The sequence below is a fragment of the Polypterus senegalus genome, chromosome 10 (genome assembly GCF_016835505.1).
Source record: "Polypterus senegalus isolate Bchr_013 chromosome 10, ASM1683550v1, whole genome shotgun sequence".
Lineage (NCBI taxonomy): Eukaryota > Metazoa > Chordata > Cladistia > Polypteriformes > Polypteridae > Polypterus > Polypterus senegalus.
Genome location: NC_053163.1, coordinates 88,280,014 through 88,299,931, shown reverse-complemented (window position 1 = coordinate 88,299,931; position 19,918 = coordinate 88,280,014). Strand labels below are relative to the sequence as shown.

The 19,918-nt window shown below is 38.6% G+C and overlaps 1 protein-coding gene across 1 annotated transcript in view; it reads right to left on the bottom strand.

The window, feature by feature from the left end:
- inppl1b (inositol polyphosphate phosphatase-like 1b) overlaps positions 1 to 4,653 on the bottom strand; it is a 105,910-nt gene extending 101,257 nt beyond the window's left edge. The window contains exon 1 of the mRNA XM_039766143.1: positions 3,586 to 4,653. Within this exon, the coding sequence (XP_039622077.1) occupies positions 3,586 to 3,722 (137 nt within the window). The 5' untranslated portion in view covers positions 3,723 to 4,653. The remainder of the gene's footprint in view (positions 1 to 3,585) is intronic.
- Between the last annotated feature and the right edge of the window lie 15,265 nt (positions 4,654 to 19,918).

Here is a 19,918-nt window from a genome sequence, read left to right as displayed (position 1 = left end):
ATATAAGCAGTTGCAGTCTCTATCTGTACTTCAAAAACGACTTGGAATGATGTTCACAATTAAAAGGCATTTTACAAAATAAAGGTTTGTTTGTTAAGATCAAACATGACTACAAATTAGGCATGTTTATACTCCCTATTACTATACAATACCTTTTAAAATAATCTACTAAAGAGGCTTCAAATGCATTTTTCAAAGGTATTCTTCACTTTGATTTAGCCATGCATGTCATGCTGTTATGTTAATCAGAGACACCGTATGAGTGAATGTGGATGTTCATACGTGAGTGTGTCCTGGGGCAGACTAGTGCTGAGTCCTGCTTTGTGCCCAATGCTGTAGGAACAGGCCTTAAACCCAAGTGCTGTAAAGCTACTGTTTACACTGTTATGCCTAATTATTACGCTTTTGTAGTCTTTCTTCATTTATTTTACTTCTGTCAACATTGCTTGGTTGCCTGAATCCACACACAAAGAAAGTATCTACCCCCATGGGTCTGTCTCCAATCAGTTATTAATTATTTGCATTAATAATGGCTGTATTAAAGCACGCTGCTTAATTTGATTGTTTATCCCAGCAAATGGCCTTCAGCATTGTCAATAAATGGGCAGTTGCTTTTCACCTTTTTCTTCATTGTAGCATGCTAAACTTTTCAGATAATAGAAAAAAACACTTTTTCTTTAGATTCACTCTGAGCAATACTGAAAGTCTAACCTGGTCAGAGGTTTAGGAAATTTTTAGCAAAATAAAACTTGTTTAATAAGCAAGCATGAACTCATCCACTATGCTCAAAATTCTAGTGGTTGACATCAAGCCAGAGGTTCAAGGTGCTGAAAGCAAAAAACAACAGTTTCAAATAAGTCTTCATTCCAGCTGCAATTAATCTCCTAAATAATACATTTTATTTGCATGTCCACAGGTTTTATGTTATGGGTTTAATATTTTCTCATTCATAGCATAAAGTCTTAATGTTGATTTAATTTTTTTATAATTTTTATAAATGTAATATTGAGTCTGTTTTAACTTGTTTACCATGATACCAGAGAGTGGCGGTGTATTTTATGGTGGTTCGGCAGGCAAGTCAGAATTTCATTGGACTCAGTATGTCACTACCACCTCTGCCACTAATAATAATAAAAATACTAAATGCTTAGTACCAGATAAATTTGGCAACTTTCTATCAGTGTAAGATCGCTGTTAATCATCCTTTGATTACACTCTCAAAACATGTATTTGAACCAACAGGTGCCTGCCACCAAAACACATTGAGCAATGGAGTGACTGAGAAGTTACCATTAAAAGTCTTGGAAAGCCCAGTAGAGGAACCAATCCTGGGTGGACAAGCTACCTGCGAATGAACCAGCATCCAAAAGACAGCAATTATTCCTCTGCCTAAAACTTGTATGATGAAGAGAAAAGAAGAAAGGGGAAAAAAGGAAAGTTGAGGGTTAACCTTCAGAGGTGTCTGATGGGCATCTCTTGTACAGCACTGCATAGAGTGAAGTGGTTAAACTGGACTGGACAGAGAGCAAGCACAGATATGGGTGCCACCTGTCTATCGATGTGTAAAGGGAACACCGTATGCACATAAAACAAAACACAGTACAAGGGATTTCAAAACAGAATGGTTTATAAGCATTCTGAATAAGGCTGCCTATTGAAGAGCAAGGAACTCACCAGCTTGAACAGATCAACAGATCACAGGTTTTCTGCAGACACATGAGCAATAAGACAATCTCTATGGATAGGCCATAACTATCTGCAGATTCAATTGTGAGCTCAAAAGAACAGCACTCAAAATTTTATTAGGGCCGTTTCACATTTTGGTTCTGAAACCTTGGAACAAATTGATAATGGAAACTTAAAGAATAGTTTTAATGTTGAAATCGTTGTTCAAGCTATTCTAATGAACATCTCCATTTTTTTGTAAATTTTCTTTTTTTTTTTTTGTTAATGCTCCTGCGGTGGTAGTGCTGCTACTTCACTGGAAGTTGACCTCTTGGGTTCTCCCTGCATGGAGTTTGCATGTTCTCCCCGTGTCTGTATGGGTTTCCTCCCACAGTCCAGACTCAGGCAGGTTAGGTGGATTGGCACAAATGTGTGTGTGTGTGTGTGTGTTCCCCTGTGATGGACTTTCACAATGTCCAAGGGATTGTTCCTGCTTTGTATCCTGAGCTTGCTGGGTTCGACTTCAACCCTGCTCTGGGTTAAGTGGGCTTTGAATATGGTTTGGTGTGTGTTTTTGTTTAAACATTGCTGGAATGGAAATAAGTAATATAAATACTTTGGATCACAATGTAATTCTGACACAAGTTTTTAATTCTAAGAATCAACAGAAAGTAAAGAACACTAAAGTCCTCCTTCCCCTTGTGGACATTCATTTATGCTGTGTCTTCAATTCAAGATGTGACGTTACACAGACTCATGCTGATGAAGCAGGAAGCAAAGAGATTGAGACTGAATGAAAAAGGATTTTCTTAACTTTAGTTAAAGTGTAAGAAATTGCAAACAAAATGACTAATGTTTATTTGTTTTTCAGGGTAAAGAAACTAAAGGGCAAAATAATAACAGGATTTATGAGTCATTTCTTCAATGAAAGTAAAATGAAACGAGACAAATAGAGGGTGAGTGCTGTTTCAGAGACTGGTCATCATGTTGCATTTTTTTAAAATTAATTTAATATATTGCTACTATAATTTTATACATTTTAGCACCCTCCTTCTTGAAATTAGTTTGACTACTTTTAAAATACACAAAGAACATCTAATGGCTAGAAACTGCATAGTTAAAATAAAAGACACCAAGATAATCAACATCAGAAAAACTAATAAAACCCAAAATTACAAAATGCGTTTGTATGGCCTCATATATGAGTTAGCTCTTACTCCAAGAAAATTTAAATAAATTAAGCTACAATTCGTACAAAGCATCACTGCTAAGTGAGCCCTGAATCTGTGTGATGCATGTAACCACACAGAGGAATGCTCTGCAGTTCTGTTGCTTATTCCTAAATCCTCCACCAAACTCTGCTCCTAATTACGAAGCCTGTCAATGGAATGGGACACTGGCTAGATAGCATCTTCACTGTTTCCTTCATAAACATCTGTGTAACACTCATAATCCTAGGACTCCCTACACTAGACCATTAGGTCATTCATCTTTGTGGCTACCATTCCTATGAACTTTTCTTTTTCTCTATTCACTTTTTCCGTTACAGAGTTGCAGCGAACTAGAGACTATACTGCCAATGGTGGGTTCAAAACTGGGTGGGGCACCAGTACATTATAGAGAAAACTCACAAAACAAGCCTGTTATCTCTTGGACTGGCCAGTCTGGAGTTATAAAACGTCTTTCATGTTCCCAAGCAAAGCCAAGTCTCATACTCTTAAGTGTAAAACTTAACAGGCACTTTTTAATAACAATATGTACTGTAAGATGGATCAGAAAAACTCATTCACTGATTATTGGTTAAAATTCTGCAGCCAGACTGTCCACTTGACAGCTAAAGCAAAGAAGCCAGTAAATTTGTTTTGGGTATAGTGATGATGACACTGGGACACATGCACAGAGAGAACAAACTTTACTTACAACAGGCAGAGTGCATAGGCACCGGGCACAGACTCACTATCCCGCACCAAAAAACTGCCATCCCTGCCAGCTTTGGCCAGAAGATCTTCTGCATGCACTCGGCTGATATCACGGTGGTACCAGGCTGCAGTTGTCATGCTCAATTCTCACTTAATCCAATAGCAATCCCTGAATTGCTGCGGAACCATCCAGTAAGGGGTGGCCATCTGCTCAAGAACACTGAGAAGGTGAAGCTCCAAGGTGTAGGTAAACTGACTTGCTTTAAGGGTAGGTTATGTAGCTCCTTAATTCACACTGAAAACTCCAGCTTCTTTAACAGCAGGCCAGGTTTTAGGTGACGCACATTTGAAAGGCAACACATACAGATGGTCCATTATTGATGACATGCAACAGATTGGAAGAGCAGGTTTGTGTCCAATAGCAGAACTTTGGTTGCAGCTACATAGCTTGCCTGGCTCCATGCAGCTCCTTCCTGAAATGCAAAACAGCCTCCGAGCTTAACTGGCCCTCATTCCCGGTACAAACAAGGGCCAATCCTGCTGCCTTTACATTGGACTGTACAACTGGCATTCTTGAAGGAGTAATTTGAGGCAGCCAAGACAGATTCCTCTTGCTGACTGTTTGGTACAGCAAAAAAAAAAAAAATCAAAAGCTAAAAAGGTAGAATTGATTTAGTCCTGCAATGTCAAATCTCTGCTGCCACATGCATTTTATCCCAAAGTTAGTATATCATGTCTGAACTTCATTGAAGCTAAGTAAAGAAACAAAGTTTGGGGATTAGCAATAAAACAGGCAGAGGCCTCACCAAGCCCAGTAAAATGCCGCCTTTGGTTTCCAAGGAAATGAGTAAGCGCTAATGCATTTCTTCAGTTATTTTATTTTTTTCTCTCCTTGCTTTCCTTCATCCAGCGCCAGTCTGCTCATCAGGTTGCCTCTGCTGTTTTTTTTTCTTTCCTTTTTTAAATCAAGCAAAGAGGACAACCAGTTTTCCCCCTCCCCGCCTCGCCGGCACCCTCCACTAGCAGATGTTACAGGCGGCAGAGCAAATATTAAGGAAGCAAACAATGAAAAAAAAAAAAACAGTCATGAGTTTACAAAAGCATCACAGAGACCATGAAGACTCCTCCCCGAGTCAGCCTCCTCCTCCTCCTCCTCCTCTCTGCTTGGACCAGCCACTCTCCACTCCCCCAAGCAGTCATTATGACAAAGCCAGATGTTCACAATGTGCTGACAACCCCCTTCTTTCTTTCTTTCTTTCTTTCTTTCTTTCTTTCATACTGCAAGTTATTTTGAATACTAATCCTCATAAATTTTCACTTTTTATTTCTCTCTTTAACATTTCCCAGCCCAGTTTCCTGCTGCTGATTTGCTCTTTACATTAAAGACCAACAATTTTTCTCCAGTGAGACTTTCTGTCTGCTTTTTGATTATCTTCCCTGTCTGCTTCCATATAATGCATTTTTTTCTCTTGTCTTAACTCCTCTATTTCTGTCTGTAGCCCACAAACCCACCGCCTATCCTCATCCCTCACACGCACACACTCACCACACATGGATTTCTGGCTGTTTGCTCTCACTTTCTTTCTGACTCCCTTTTTAGTTACTACAGGAAGTCTGGCTACTCGCCATGCAGACTGTCCTGGTGTGTATTGACCCTCTTTCTAGACCCTCTTTCTATTCCTCCTCATCTCTGGAGTGACGTACACCCCCCTTAAAACACACAAACACACCTTCTTCTGCCAAAATCTTGAGAGGCACACAGCACTGGCTGAAAGTTTTAACTCATACTGACTACACTTGTAGGGAAAGTCAATGAGTCCACCCTGAAATAAAATCCATATTATTTAATTAAATTAGCCAAACGTTAACAATATTTAAAATACATTTTTTAATAAAGGTTCACTGATTGTTAGCATGGCATGTTCCTTGTGTGGACACAACAAGCTGGACCTTCTCTTTCCTAAATGGATATCTTACTGCCACTTACAAGTCTGTTATTGACAGCAGCAGCTTTCCACTATCCAAGCCAGACGTTCTTATGTGGGTTTGGGGGGCTGTTGTTTGTTTGTTTGTTTCATTATATCTATATTTTATACTGTATATATTTTCTTCTCACTACCTCAAGCTTCTTTAAAGTTTTTCTTTCTTTTTAGGGGCAAATAAAGTTATCTATCTATCTATCTATCTATCTATCTATCTATCTATCTATCTATCTATCTATCTATCTATCTATCTATCTATCTATCTATCTATCTATCAATCATGAAGAATCCACTGCATCCACTTAACAGTGTCATCTCCAGACAGGAGAGTAGCTTCAGTGACAGACTTTTGTCACTGTCCTGTTCCACTGACAGACTAAAGAGATCGTTCCTCCCCCACACTATGCGACTCTTCAATTCCACCCGGGGGAGTAAATGCGAACATTAATTTTATTTTAATTCTTTTCACTTTTCTTACTATTTAATTTAATATTGTTTCTTTGTATCAGTATACTGCTGCTGGATTATGTGAATTTCCCCTTGGGATTAATAAAGTATCTATCTATCTATCTATCTATCTATCTATCTATCTATCTATCTATCTATCTATCTATCTATCTATCTATCTATTCTACTAAAAAATAGGCAGAAGACAGAAAAAGTTTTGGGTAGCCACCTATATACTGAAAAATCAGCAAAAATAAAGAAAATGTGTTTAAAATGCAAGGTTCAAAACTGAACTAACTAACAGGATGAATCTAGGCACTAAATTAGTGGAAGATGTGGAGCCATGGAAGCCAGAACAGGAACTGATGTGGCAGGTAGATGGGTCTGGGTACCAGAAGTGATGCCAACTAAAGGTGCCTGACGTGAAGTCATCAGTGGGTGGACTGGTGGTGATGTCACTGAGAGGCATGGTCTTTGGTTGGACTGCAGAGGGAAAATAGGAGAAAGAATCAGATTACAGTGCCAACCCCTGGCCTGGCTAAGAAATAGTCATTTGAGCTATTTGAGCCTGTAAACCTTTCCCATGCACACATGTTTGACACAAATCAGCCCAGACCCATCGGTTCTGGCAGCCTGAATCAAGAGGTCATGAACCCGACGAAGAGCATTGGTGTTGCCCTGGAGAGAACCCTGATGATAAAGGACAGAAAATTTATAAGGTTGAAAGTCCAAAAACCAACAAGTGATGCTCGGATTGGACTCCTTGTGCACTTCCATCCACTGTAAAATGGCATAATCAGTGACAAGGGTAAACTCATCACCCAAGAGGTAGTACCTCAGTTGTGTTACTACCTATTTGATCTCCAAGGCCCCAGTTCCACCTCCGCATACCTGGTTTTCCTGTCTAGCAGTTTCAGGCTCAGGAACAAGACCAGGTGTTGGACAGACTTCATCAATGCTTTGGCTCAGCACAGCACCCAGTCCAATGTCAGAAGCATCAATCTGGAGGATAAAAGGCAAAGAGAAGTTATGAGCCATTTAAAACAGGTGATGACATAATGGCCTGTTTCAAGTCACAAAATACAGCATCAGCTTTATCGTCACACACCATGTTATTAGGGGCCTGCTTCTTTGTTAAATCAGTCAAGGACGATGCTCTCTCCTAGAATTGGGGTACAAATTGGTGGTAGTACCCAGCCCAACCAAGAAAGCCTTGGACCTGTTTCTTGGTTTTCAGACTGGGCCACTTCACTAAGGCATCTATTTTGGAACACTGGTTTGACTGAACCTCCACCCACCAGGTAGCCCAAATACTTGGCCTCTATCAGTTCAAAGAAACATTTCTTAGGATTGCAAGTGCCAGGAGCACAGCCTGAACCTGCTCTAGGTGTTTCTTCCATGTGTCGGAATAGATGACAACGTCACCCAAGTAGGTGGGACTATAGGAATTATGGAGCCACAGCACTTTATCCACCAGACATTGGAAGATTGCGGGTGCCCAGTGCAATCCAAACAAAAGAACATGATGTTTTCAGTGTCCACTAGGGGTGCTAAACACCATTTTGGCCTACATGGAATCCATACAAGGAACCTGGTAGTACTCCTTCGTCATGTCTTATTCCAGTTCCTCAACTTCTCGCTGACCACCTTATGTAACATTTGCTTTAGAGTCTGGTTAAAACTCTCTACGAGACCAACAGTTTGAGGGTGGTATAATGCAGTCTTTAAATGTTTAATTTTGAGCAACCCGTTTTCCTTGGTCCATTAACATGTTTTAGTGATGGGCACAAAAGCCCTACAAGTTCCCATGCAATACCTTTTGAATTGGCTTCTCTGAACGGGATAGCCTTGGGATAGCGGTTAGCATAATCTACAAAGTTGAGAATATATTTATGTCCTTATGCTGAGGTATCAAGGTGTCCTACAATGTTGTCCCTTATACGTTCAATTCGGATGTCAATTAAGGGAAGGGAAACCAATGGACCATAGTTCTTCTTAGTAAATGTGATGTAACTGATACTTCAGACAGGAAGTGCAGAAATGGTGGGCCTCATCATGGATTCCTGGCCAATAAAATCAGAGTTTAAACCTCTCCAGTGTTGTGTCAGCTCCCAGGTGGGCCCCTAGGAAATGGGTATGCGTAAATTCACAGACCTGCCGCCAGAAGGTCTATGGTACTAACAACATAGATACCAGATATAATAAATCATTGTCAATAACAAAGTGGGGTCCTGATTGCATTGGATGTTAGGTGTGTCGACCTTTTACTTAGACTACTGCATTTCTTTCGAACTTAAGGGAGTCATTGTTCCACTGTTCCGGTTTAAAGTATGCCGGAGTTTGCCTAAACTGAAACTGTAAAGTCTTAAGAGGATCCAAGCTAACCTCAGTGGGAAGAGCATTCAACTATAACATTGATGGCCCGGGCACTGAAGATTCTTGTGTTGTTATCACATCTCCCACTACATCATACTGGGTAGCCACATGATTTCTTGTTGCCGGCTGTGTACACGGCATGGAGACAGTTTGGGGCGGATTATCTCCATCCATTATTAGGCCCAAAGATTTGAAAGGAGTGGTTTATACAATACCACTTTTACTTTCTAAATTTCAAATTATGGGAAAGGGCTAGACATGATTGTCAAATGAGAACACACATCTAGGGACAGTTCATTCAAAACTTTGCAGAATGGTAAATACACCACTAAAAAGGCCTCACCCACGGGGTTTCTTCTTATAAAGTCACCCCTAATTTCTTCCAGTCTGTTCAGTTTCAACATTTGGGGTTGCAGTGTTCCATTTCTTCTTATGTATAAGACAAATATGTAAAATAATCATGGCAAGACAGGGAAAGAGAAAAGGAAATTAAGCAAAAGACTTGACACTGAGAGAAAATAGGAAGGTAAAATGAAGCTTAAAATGAAACCAAATCTTGATGATTTAGATTCAACTCTGGCTTGTTACTATTAATCTAAAACAAATTTTTAAATCAAAGATATGCTGCTGTCATTGCAGACCTGTATCAACTGCCCTTAGGTTGAGCCGTAAACTTTAAACTTGTTACAGGGCGAGTGAAGAGGATCAGAAGAATCTGATGGCTACCTATGCCTATAACATCAGAGAATGTATAAGACTCTGAGAACATAAAGTAGGATACATTACATTTTCCCATACTCAGCTGGTAGCACTGTGATCATGATGGAAAACACACACAGCATTGATAAAAGTAAGGTGAAAAGTACTCAGAAATGATTGTGAAATGTTCAATTGCTTTTAAATAAGTTGGATGAACATGATATGGTGAGCCTTGACAAGTTCAGGCACTATGGATTTTTTTATTACCAAGAACAATGTTAAGCTTCTTGTTTCAGATGCTATTTTAATGCCGGATGTTTTTTTACCTGAAACAATCAGACGGAATGGAAAAGGCAAAAGGGGGACTGGAAATGAATGAAAGAACAATGGTGAACAAGTGGGAAGATTACAATTATAAGTAAAATGTCATGCTTACTAAATTTGTCCATGTTACTGCCTAGGGAGATAAGTTACACCAATCGGGTAAATGTTTACTAAGTCAGGAACAGAAATGCCTCTCTCTGTGCTAATATTGTAATGCAGTGGTTCCCAACCTTTTTTCTCTCCTGTACCCCTTAATTAGGCTTTTTATTTTTGAGAACCCCCTCTCTTTATTACCCCCAATCCTCCCTCAAAAAAGTTTTTTTTTTTTTTATTTTCTTAGGTTAGCTAATCAAATTATTCAAATTAACCTAATGACATTTATAGGCTTTTATTTTTTATTTTACATTTTACAATTTATTTCATTTTTTTATAATAGTAGCCTAACATAAGATCAAAACAATTAAAAACAGCATTAAAATAATTTTTACCCACATTAACTTATGATGAAAGCACATACAAATTATTCATCTTGATGTACAAGTCTTCCAACGTGGCTCTTAATTTTAATGCGATCCTTGAGTTTGTTTCATGGATCCAAGTTTTTTAAAATCAGGTTGAAATGAAGACAGATATAACCACAAATCAAGAGCTGTGTCAAGCCTATTGCGATATTTATTCTTAATATATGCATAAGACAAGAATGATCTTTCGACAAGTTCTTTCATGAATGAAAATCCATATCTCAAGTATTCAACAGAATATTTTCTCTTCTTTAGTCGAGCACTGATGTTTTGAGTTTTTTTAATAGTGTCAACTTTATCTCTTGCAAGAACAGGCCTATCAGTCGCTGCACTCTGGTCCCCTTGTGCTTGTAAATAATCAGCTTTGAAGTACTTAGACCTGTCGAATCAGCAGGTTGAATTTCAATGCTAATTGCAGCTCTCTTAAGAGTTCCAGTTTTCAACAACTTATCCATTTTGGGGCACAATACAATATCAATAGAAGGTCACTCAAAACAATAAATAATAGCTAAACACTTCAAATTAAGCACTTGTAAAAAAGGAACAATCTAGGCCTATTAATACACGTTACTAACTTGACGTCCTATCAAACACTAACATGATGGACCGCTTTCAATCGCAGTGACAGTTTTGGTGAAGATGGGAGGACACAGGTGCAATTACACGATATGACTAGTGGGGTGGCGGGTCTAGTGACAACTTTCACACAAGTCTCTTTGTAAACCAAAACTCTATAACTTTGTTTTTGTGTTTTTATTTTAACTCCTTTTTTTGGTGTTTTCCACCATTACCAATATTATTTTCGACTTGCTTCATTCGAAATGTAAACCTGCAGTACAACTGAGCAGATCTTACCACATCTTACTCCCACCTGCAAGCAAGCGATTCACAGCAGCAGCTTTCTTATTCAAGGCAGATATCTATCTATCTATCTATCTATCTATCTATCTATCTATCTATCTATCTATCTATCTATCTATCTATCTATCTATCTATCTAATTTTTAAAGAACAACAGAGCTCATTTCATCTCAATTCTGATTTTGTTCAGCTGTAGAAATATCCAGTTCACTAATTAGTATGTAAATATTAATTTACTCATGTCTATTCCTAGTAAATATGTATTTTAGCTTAGTTAGGTTTTTGGTTAGTTTAATATGCTTTATATCACTGAATTTTGAAAATTATTTAAAAAGTATAGACATATTGCATATAACAACCATCATTCAGCTGTCATCTTAACTAAGATGTTTATATCCTGTAAGTCACAGAGTCACATGTGACAACTGCAGACTCGATCATCAGAGAACTTCAAACAAGGGCATCCAAAACAGCCAACCACCTCTGTAAATGCAGTTTGTCATGTTATTCTCATTTTAGGCCAGCTAACAAGTAGATATAATTGATCATTCTCCAGATGTAGTGCAACCCTCTGAAGCTAAAATGATTCACACGAGGAGAGGAGCAACCTCTGAGTCACTGACCTCCTCTCCAGGAAGACAGATAATGGTAACTCCTGAGGGCTCAGATTAAATCTTAGTTACTTCAGCCACATCATTAAATCAGTGCTGGAGAACAACTCATAGTAATCTAATGAATACAGCTGCCTAGCCCCCAAGTCTAAAATAGATTTTTGTACATTTACTGTATAAATTAAAGGATTTTACTGTTCAAAATAAAATAATGACCAAAGTTTGACATATGGCTATACTAATTCATTTTATTAATTATGCAATGCACAAAACTGTTTTGAGATTCATATGGTCTGCAAAACCTGAAAGTTTACTATAGCTAATGCTTAGAATATCTCTCTATTTATAAAAAAAAATCTTGGAAAGCTTGGAAGGAGATGATACATGATCTTCTCGGAAGACAATTGGACGTCCCACGAGAGACACTTTAACATCACGCGAGACAAGGTATTGAGACAAAAGGACAGCTGCTGTACAGGCTTTTAAATGATCGGCGCGCAGCGCAACAAGCAGAACATGCAGCTCGGCAGCAGCAGGAGAAAGACAGCAGCTGATCAGACTGCATCTCCTCAGCATGCGTTCAGCCCAAAAAACTGACAACGTGAGTGACAGAGATGCAAACTGGCTGGTGCGTGGCGCGCCGGGAGTGTGGGGTGGTGGGAGAGATTTGGGAGAGTGAAGAGAGCAGGGGGTAAAGCCCACAGGTCTTTCATTAAAATCACTTGTTGGATGTTGGGAACAGACCATGAAATAAATAGTAATATGGAGGACTTACCAGTGAAATGTTTTGACCCCTCCAGATACAAGACAGGTTTAATGGTACATTGAAATTTCAAATTTCCTAAGGTCCTTATGCTAATAATCAGTATAGAAATTGAATTATTTTTTATGTATATTATCTAGTTCATGTTGTTGCATCCAATGAATTCCATCTTTCCATTAATATTTTACATTTACTGTTGAGAACCTCGTTGATTGCTTTTACAAATGGCATACTTGCCTAACAGATAACCTTATCTTAAATTTCATTGCCTCATTTAACTGACCAATTTAAAATTAGTAACTTTTTAACATTATGCTTTGCTTTATATAGGCTTAATTTTGATGCATTATTATCTGCTGATCTTTGGACCATATTTGATTTGTTCTGTGTGGAGTCTGTGTGATCTCCTTATAGATGGGTGGTTCCTTCCTCAGAACTTTCCTTTCCTTGTACAGTGCCAAACATTCTGTAAGCTCAATAGGGAACTCTGAAACTACTTTTATGTGGGAATTGTGTCATCTGATAGGCTGACAGCAGGTCTAGAAAGGAAATGAGGCCCTACCTTACGTCTGAGGCTTCTGTGACCCACTCCCATGTACTGGATGGGTAAATAAACTTTATTTAATAATTTTGTTCCCAGTATTGGTGTGTTGGGACAGCAAATCAGCAATGATCCAGTATTTGTTGGATAAATTGTTTGCCAGTTTCGATTTCTTGACATTAATATAGTAAGCTTCTTAAGCATTCTTTTTAAATTAAAAAGAATGAACACTTTTAAATTGGACAGATGTGTCACTTTTATATTTGGTCTTGTTTTTCTTATATAGTAGCTGGCATACAGATCCCATACCTGTCCATTAAATAATAGGTACTAAGGAATAAGGCATTACAAATATCTGATTACATGATTTAAGTCAATGCTTTAAACTGATTAGCTGAACAATAAACCATTTGTTAAATTCTTATCTTGAAATTTTAAATTTTCTAATATGTGAATAGTACATGAATAATTATTTGTTTCCTTTGCAGACTGATGGTTGCAATTATAATTAAAGGAGACCTGCTGTCTCACAGTTCCTGCATCCTCAACCAGATGATATTTTATGTCGACTTTCCACACTCGCCCAATATTTGGGTGGATTTTCCTTGGAGTGCTCCAATTTTCCTCTCACATCCTCAAAACACGTATGTTATTTGGAAGTTGTAAATGGCATTCCATTCATAGCTGGTTCCTGTTTTGTTCCCAATACTGGTAGGAAAATCTCCAGGCCCTGTGTAACACTTAATTGGATTAAGCTGGTTTAATATTGTTAAATTAAGTTATGCAATATTATGTAATACGTATATGAGGAGGATGCCTACAATTATCCATATTTTAATGTATGGAAGGCAATGGTTTTACTTTATTTATTTATTTACTAGTATGTTAAAAGTAATGACTCAGGCACAATAATTTGCTGTAAGTCTAATGCATGGGATAAAGGTGGTTTTGAAGGAACGTTAAAAGGTGCAGATGGGGTCAGGTATAAAGTTTAATTTCTGCTTGTTAAGAGTGGATGCACTTTTTTCACCTGTGGAAAGCTGTGCTGGCAAACTCTCCTTAATGCAGTTTATCTCTGACCACATCTTCCATATTGGAGTTACCTGACTAATCTTGGAAACCTGGAACTTCAATAATTTGTAAGGAACAAGATTAACATTTTATGGAAAGGCTGACATGCTTTAATACAGCTGTAGCAGAGCTGTGTGATCTTGTGAGATGAAAAGGAATTAGAGGTGCTGGAGACAGGACGAGTGATTTAAAGATATACAGTGACAACAGAAGCATGTCAAAATGTTAATTGAATTTTGCACAATGTGCAAGGATTGAAGAAATGTAATGAGTGTGTTTTATAGGTTTCTTTCAGACTTTCTTCTGTGTTTGGCTTGTGGCTTGTCACAGTGCAGTCATGAGGAGTTGCACCGTGCAGGCTCAGTTTCTGTTTACTGTAATTTGTTTCTTATTCACAATTAGAGATATTTGATATAAATTGAAAATAATGTGGCTTTTTTATTTTTATTTTTGTAATTGTAAACACGTATTAGACCTTGTGAAGGATACCAGGCCAACAATGATCCCCAAAACCCCAACACAAACACATCAAGAGTCCAAATAAAGGATGGTTTATTTACCAGAATTCCTTCTCACAATACTTCAAAGTAGCACAAGCACAGGTTTTTCTCTCTCTTCTCCACAATAATTCCTTCTCCTTCCAACTCCTCTCACCACCGCACTGCCCTCCTCCAGTTGAGTGTTGCCTTCCTACCTCCCAGCCCCAACTCACCCTTTTATTAAGGACCAAGAAGTATTTCTGGTGCCAAGGCTACTGCCTGATGGAAGTACTTCCAGGTCATAAGGAAGTCCCATTTTAGGGGCGCATCTTCCTGCACCACCCACTTATGGCACCCAGGGGCTCCAGCAGGGCTGTGCTGTTGGACTACATTTCCCAGCATACCCTACTGGTTCTGTACTGGGCACCAGGGCCTCTGCCATCTATCGTCCCCAGCGACATCTTCCAGTTCTGGTGGGCTGTCCGTCCATCTTATCTGGTCCACTCTTCTGGGTCTGATTCCTTTCTCCTCCTCTGCTGGGATGCCTGTTTGCCTGTTAGGAGCTTCCCATTCAGCTAAGGAACTATCCCCTCTTCTGGCTGGGATGCCCGTCAACCCCTGTGACATCTACAGCCTCCATAAAAAAATTCAGCGTCCCCTGTTAAATTTATCCTCGTGTTATCTTTGTTTTGAAATCAGTTTTTTTACATATCAAACTTTTTATAGCCACTGGTAGATGGAGCTTAGATGTCAAAATGGTCCTGTTTGCAGTATAATTTTATTTTATTAATTTAATTAACAATATTAATTCAATTCAAATTCTGTGGCTTTTCTGCATGGCTCCAGATATGATTTTCAAATAACATAATATCTTGAACTCTGAGTGTAAGTAGGTAAACTCAGCATTAAAATTACACCTCTTAGGGTTTTATTATTTAAAAGATTTGGGATGTCACTGTAAGTAATCAGATTGTCACATAATAGTTTACAGATTCATGAAGCTCTGCAATCTTTAGCACAGCACTGATTTGGATCGGTCGCATGGAGCCTAATCATATGTTAATATCTAGTTAATGCTCCTTTTCACTTACATGAGCTATTATGAGACATCTCTAAATATTAATTTGGCTTGCCACACTGATGAGCCCACTCTTCATCAACTGACTAAGCTGTTTGCTGAAATTCACCCCCCACCACCAAATAATCATCATAATTTAAATATTTATCTTTAGCACCAAGGGATATCTTTGGAAGCACATTTGCACACCCGTTACGCTTCATCATTCTGCAGTGTCATAAATATTTGAATATCATTTCCTTCTGATGTTATGCCTGAATGCAAAACCTTTTTTACAGGGGTGTCAGAACTGAACTCAAGGTAAAGATGCAGGAATGCATTGTTTCCTTATTCATTCATTTATGAAAACAAATGCCAAAAATATAATTTCTTGTAACCTTATTAGGTGCATTTGTATATGATATGTGAAGCACCTTTTGCAACAGCCCATGCCTGTCTGTTCATCCATCTATCCACATGAAGCACCTCAGTCCCCAGTGGACCAATTTTGTTGGAATGTGGCACAATTATTTTTCAAGGAAATTTGTCTTGATGGTTCATTTTCATTTAGATATCTCAAACTGATCGCCTAGCACAAAGTTTGGAAATTTCAAAATCTTCCATTGATAAGCATTTCTGAATCTGCTAACTTGAATGTCAAAGTTCTCAATCATGAATAAAGAGGAAGAAAGTATTCTCTCATCTCCTTTGATGACACTGGTAGCATTTTGCCAGCTCTCTCTTCCACAGATGATCTGAACATAGACATTTACTTTGGAATAGTTTGGTAATGGTGGTTGATAGCATATTTTTGAGCATCAGTTACATACTTTCTTTTTCTTTAAAGGATGGAACACTTCATTATCTACTACATAACTTATGCAGATTTCAAATATTATCTGTGGTCTGCGATGTTACATGAGTATGTGTTTACCATCAGGTGATTCTGACATCACCACGGGTGAAGATGAGCTTTAAGTTTTGTTTTTTTTACCATTATCCTTACTAATGTAAATAAACAAACAGTCAGCAGATGTGGTATTAATTACAGTTTATTCTGTTTCAGACAATATTACAAAAGCTGACCCCCATGCCAGGGACGTGACTCCAGGTGGTGATGGTTCTGCTGTGCCCAGCACATCTTTGAGTGCTGACTGCACACACACCTCTGCCTCGGAAACCACTGGGCGACTATCTGGCTGTGTGCTGACGGACACTGATCTGGAATCATGTAATGCAATAGTGGAATCTGTGAGAGATATGGCCAATAAACTAAGGAATATAAGGGCTGTACTATGTGATATTGACCATAAACTAAACTAATTCATTAAAAATTACTAGGTGGCTTAGCCCCCTGCTCATCATGCTCGCCCACAACCTCTCATTCCTACTCCCCCCGGGTGCGCTATGCTCCAGCCACTTCGTGTCTCTGCCGCTCGTGTTGTCAAGGGACGGGGTGGAGGAGCTGAACGCACGCTGAGGAGATCTGGTCTGATCAGCTGTTGTCTTTCTCCTGCTGAGCTGCGTGTTCTGCTTGTCGCGCTGCATGCCAATCATTTAAAAACCTGTACAGCAGCTGTACTTTTGTCTCACTGCCTTGTCTCACGTGACATTAAAGTGTCTCTCGTGGGACATCAAATTGCCTTCCGAGAAGATCACGTATCGTCTCCTTCCAAGCCTTCCAAGATTTTTTTTTCATAAATAGAGAGAAATGCTGCTTCTGATTAGCTGTTTTTACATTCTGCTAATTACATTCAAATGAAGTTGTAACACTGTCCTATTTGGCTGATCATTTGGTGGGTCAGGGTCAGGTTCATTATAATGCATCTCATCTGGTAAGGGCAAGCCACGATTGTATGCCATATTATGCAGCATACTACATGCTTGCACAATGTGGCACACTTTCTGTTGACTATAGAGCAGCACATTAATAGAATGGAAATGGTTTCTATTTACATAAGCAAAATCATTCTCTGAAGCTGTCCATATATTCCCCAATGTTCTTGGTGGAGCAGTACAGTATGAAGGACAGTGGAAATGATGTCTTCTGCTGACCTATTGGATCTATATGTGTATTGGTGAGGGTCTAGAGTGGGTGGGAGAGCAGCTTTAATTTACTTTAGGCCCAGTCTTTTAAAACACTTCATGATTACTAGTCTGCTCTGGGCAGATGTCTTTAGGCAAGTAAGGACAGTATACTGTGATAGAGATCGATTGAAGATATTTGTAATTGCCTCTGCTAGCTCCACAGCATAGTCTCTAAGAACCTGTCCTTGGAACCATTTGGGCCAGCCACTTTCCATACATTGATATTCTGTAATGTGCATATAACATCAGCAGACTGCATAGTGAGTACCTGCCTTTTGGTATCTGGAAAGGGAATGGTGGTCATGACAGTTCCTGATCTCACCTCCTCATGACATCCAACAAAGTGGTTAAGGTGCTTTGCCAATGAGGAACTCATGCTACATGTAGCTGCGTTGGTATTATTGTTTTGTTTAGTGTCAATTTCCATTTCTTTTAAATGATTTTTATCTCACTAAAATATTGCTTGTGAATTTTCTCTGCATTTTGGCTTTGTTTCTCAAGATTTTTTTTTACTTCTCTGTATTATTTATGTTAGTAGTTATCCTTGTAACTAGTATTAATCAACTATTTTTTCTGTCTTTATATTTTATTATGTGTGATTTCTCTGTTCTTGATTACTTTCAGATGTGTTTTTGAGTTTGTGTTTTTATTCAGTGTTGGTCAAAGCCCATATGGAGACCTAGGTGCGCCCCATGAGTTATCAAAACAGTGCTCCTTGGTGTCCATAGGGCACATTCAGTATTATCAAACTTTCAGGACAGAAAGGGGTGTCACCCTTGATATCCAAAGTGCACACCCCTTCAGTTACCAAAATGGCGCCCCTCGTTGCCTATAGAGTGGACCAGTGTGAGGGGAGACGGTGCTTAAAGGCCCAGAGCACACACCTCTTTGTAACATTAACAGTGTCTCTAGGTTTCCAATGCACACAACTTCATTGATGGCTGGGGTGGAATTTTTTATAAACGGTGCCTCTCAGGTGTCACCTAATGGATTGACTGGCTCTGTTTCTTTTGTTACTTATTGAATAAATAATTTAATTCACTTCTAATAAAATTTCACTTGGACTCTAATGGTTTTTTCTATTCATTTTACCATATAATCATAACACCTGTAGGTTCTGAGAAATCAAGAGATATTGGGTATCACTTCAAGATAGCCTGGGTATGAACAACGTGCTCAGTCACTGTCTCTGTACAGTTTATAAATTCTTTAGTTCCTTAGTAAGTTTCTTTCATTTGTAATTATGTTTTCCTTGCACTGTTCAAATATGTGCATGTTAAGTTAATTGGAAACTCTAACTGGTGCCTATTCCTGATCTTGTTTATTACATTGTAATCTGTACTGCAGGAATAGGCTTCAGCCCCCTGACATCCTAAATTGGATTAAGAAGGTCTTGGGAAGTTATGTTTCACAAACATTAAAACATATTATCAAATAGGAGGTATACATCCTGATCTGTACAATAAAATAAGAAAGAGAGAGGCAAATACCTGAACATTTTTAACAGTTAAGTATTTATCTATCCATTCGTTTTATTATTTTTCTATTGCTGGCAGCATCAGGATTCCCAGCAGAAAACAAATGCAAACATAGCCACAGTATATAAAGGCGACACATGATTTTATTTTTAATTTGTGATTAAATTTGTACTGATAAAATTAAAAAAGACATACAGTAAAGGAATTTAACAACAACTGACCTTTGGGCTATGTAGGAACAAAAACACCCCTCCTCACCCCAGTCACCCATCCCCTCCCATACACACCTATATTAGCGATGGGGTCTGAAAATGAAAGTAGCCTAAAAGGGGAGGCAAAGCTTAAACAAACAAAACCTTCTTTAGAGCTGCCATCAAACTCAGATACCAACTGAACATGTATAAGTCTAAAGCAGGAGGGTTCTGGTGAAAGAAATGGAACTGGAGTGGGAAACAGGCTTAACCAGTATGATGTCAAGCTTGCTTTTGAACCAGACAATGCCCTGAAACATTTAAACACCACACATAGTAATTTACAGAGGGTACCTAGGAAAATGATGATGCTAACCAAGGTGTACAAACCCCTCAGAGGCCAACAGTCAAAGGTATATTTAGGGTAACTGTGTCTGGTCTCTACCCATACCCTCTAACACTAACACAGTGGCTCTCAATCTGTGGGGTGGGCCCCCCTAGGGGGGTGCGAAGATGTGAAAAAAGAAAACAAGAATCAAAAATATGAAAAAAAATCTGTTGAAACCAAAACAAATTAACTTAAACTACATTCTGATACTAGAACAATAAATAAAGGGTTAGATAAATGTCGATAAAAGTTAAGTAGGTATAATAAAATTTGCATCTACATTTCAAAAAAATGTTAGGGGGGGCGCGATTAAAACTGTTATGAAAACTAGGGTTGCAAATACATAAAGGTTGAGAAACGCTGCACAGATCTGCTCACTTTCCGCATCCAAGCCTTAAATTTAACTTCTTAAATCCCAGGCTTAAGACCCCCTAGGCCCTAATGTTAAACAGAGACCT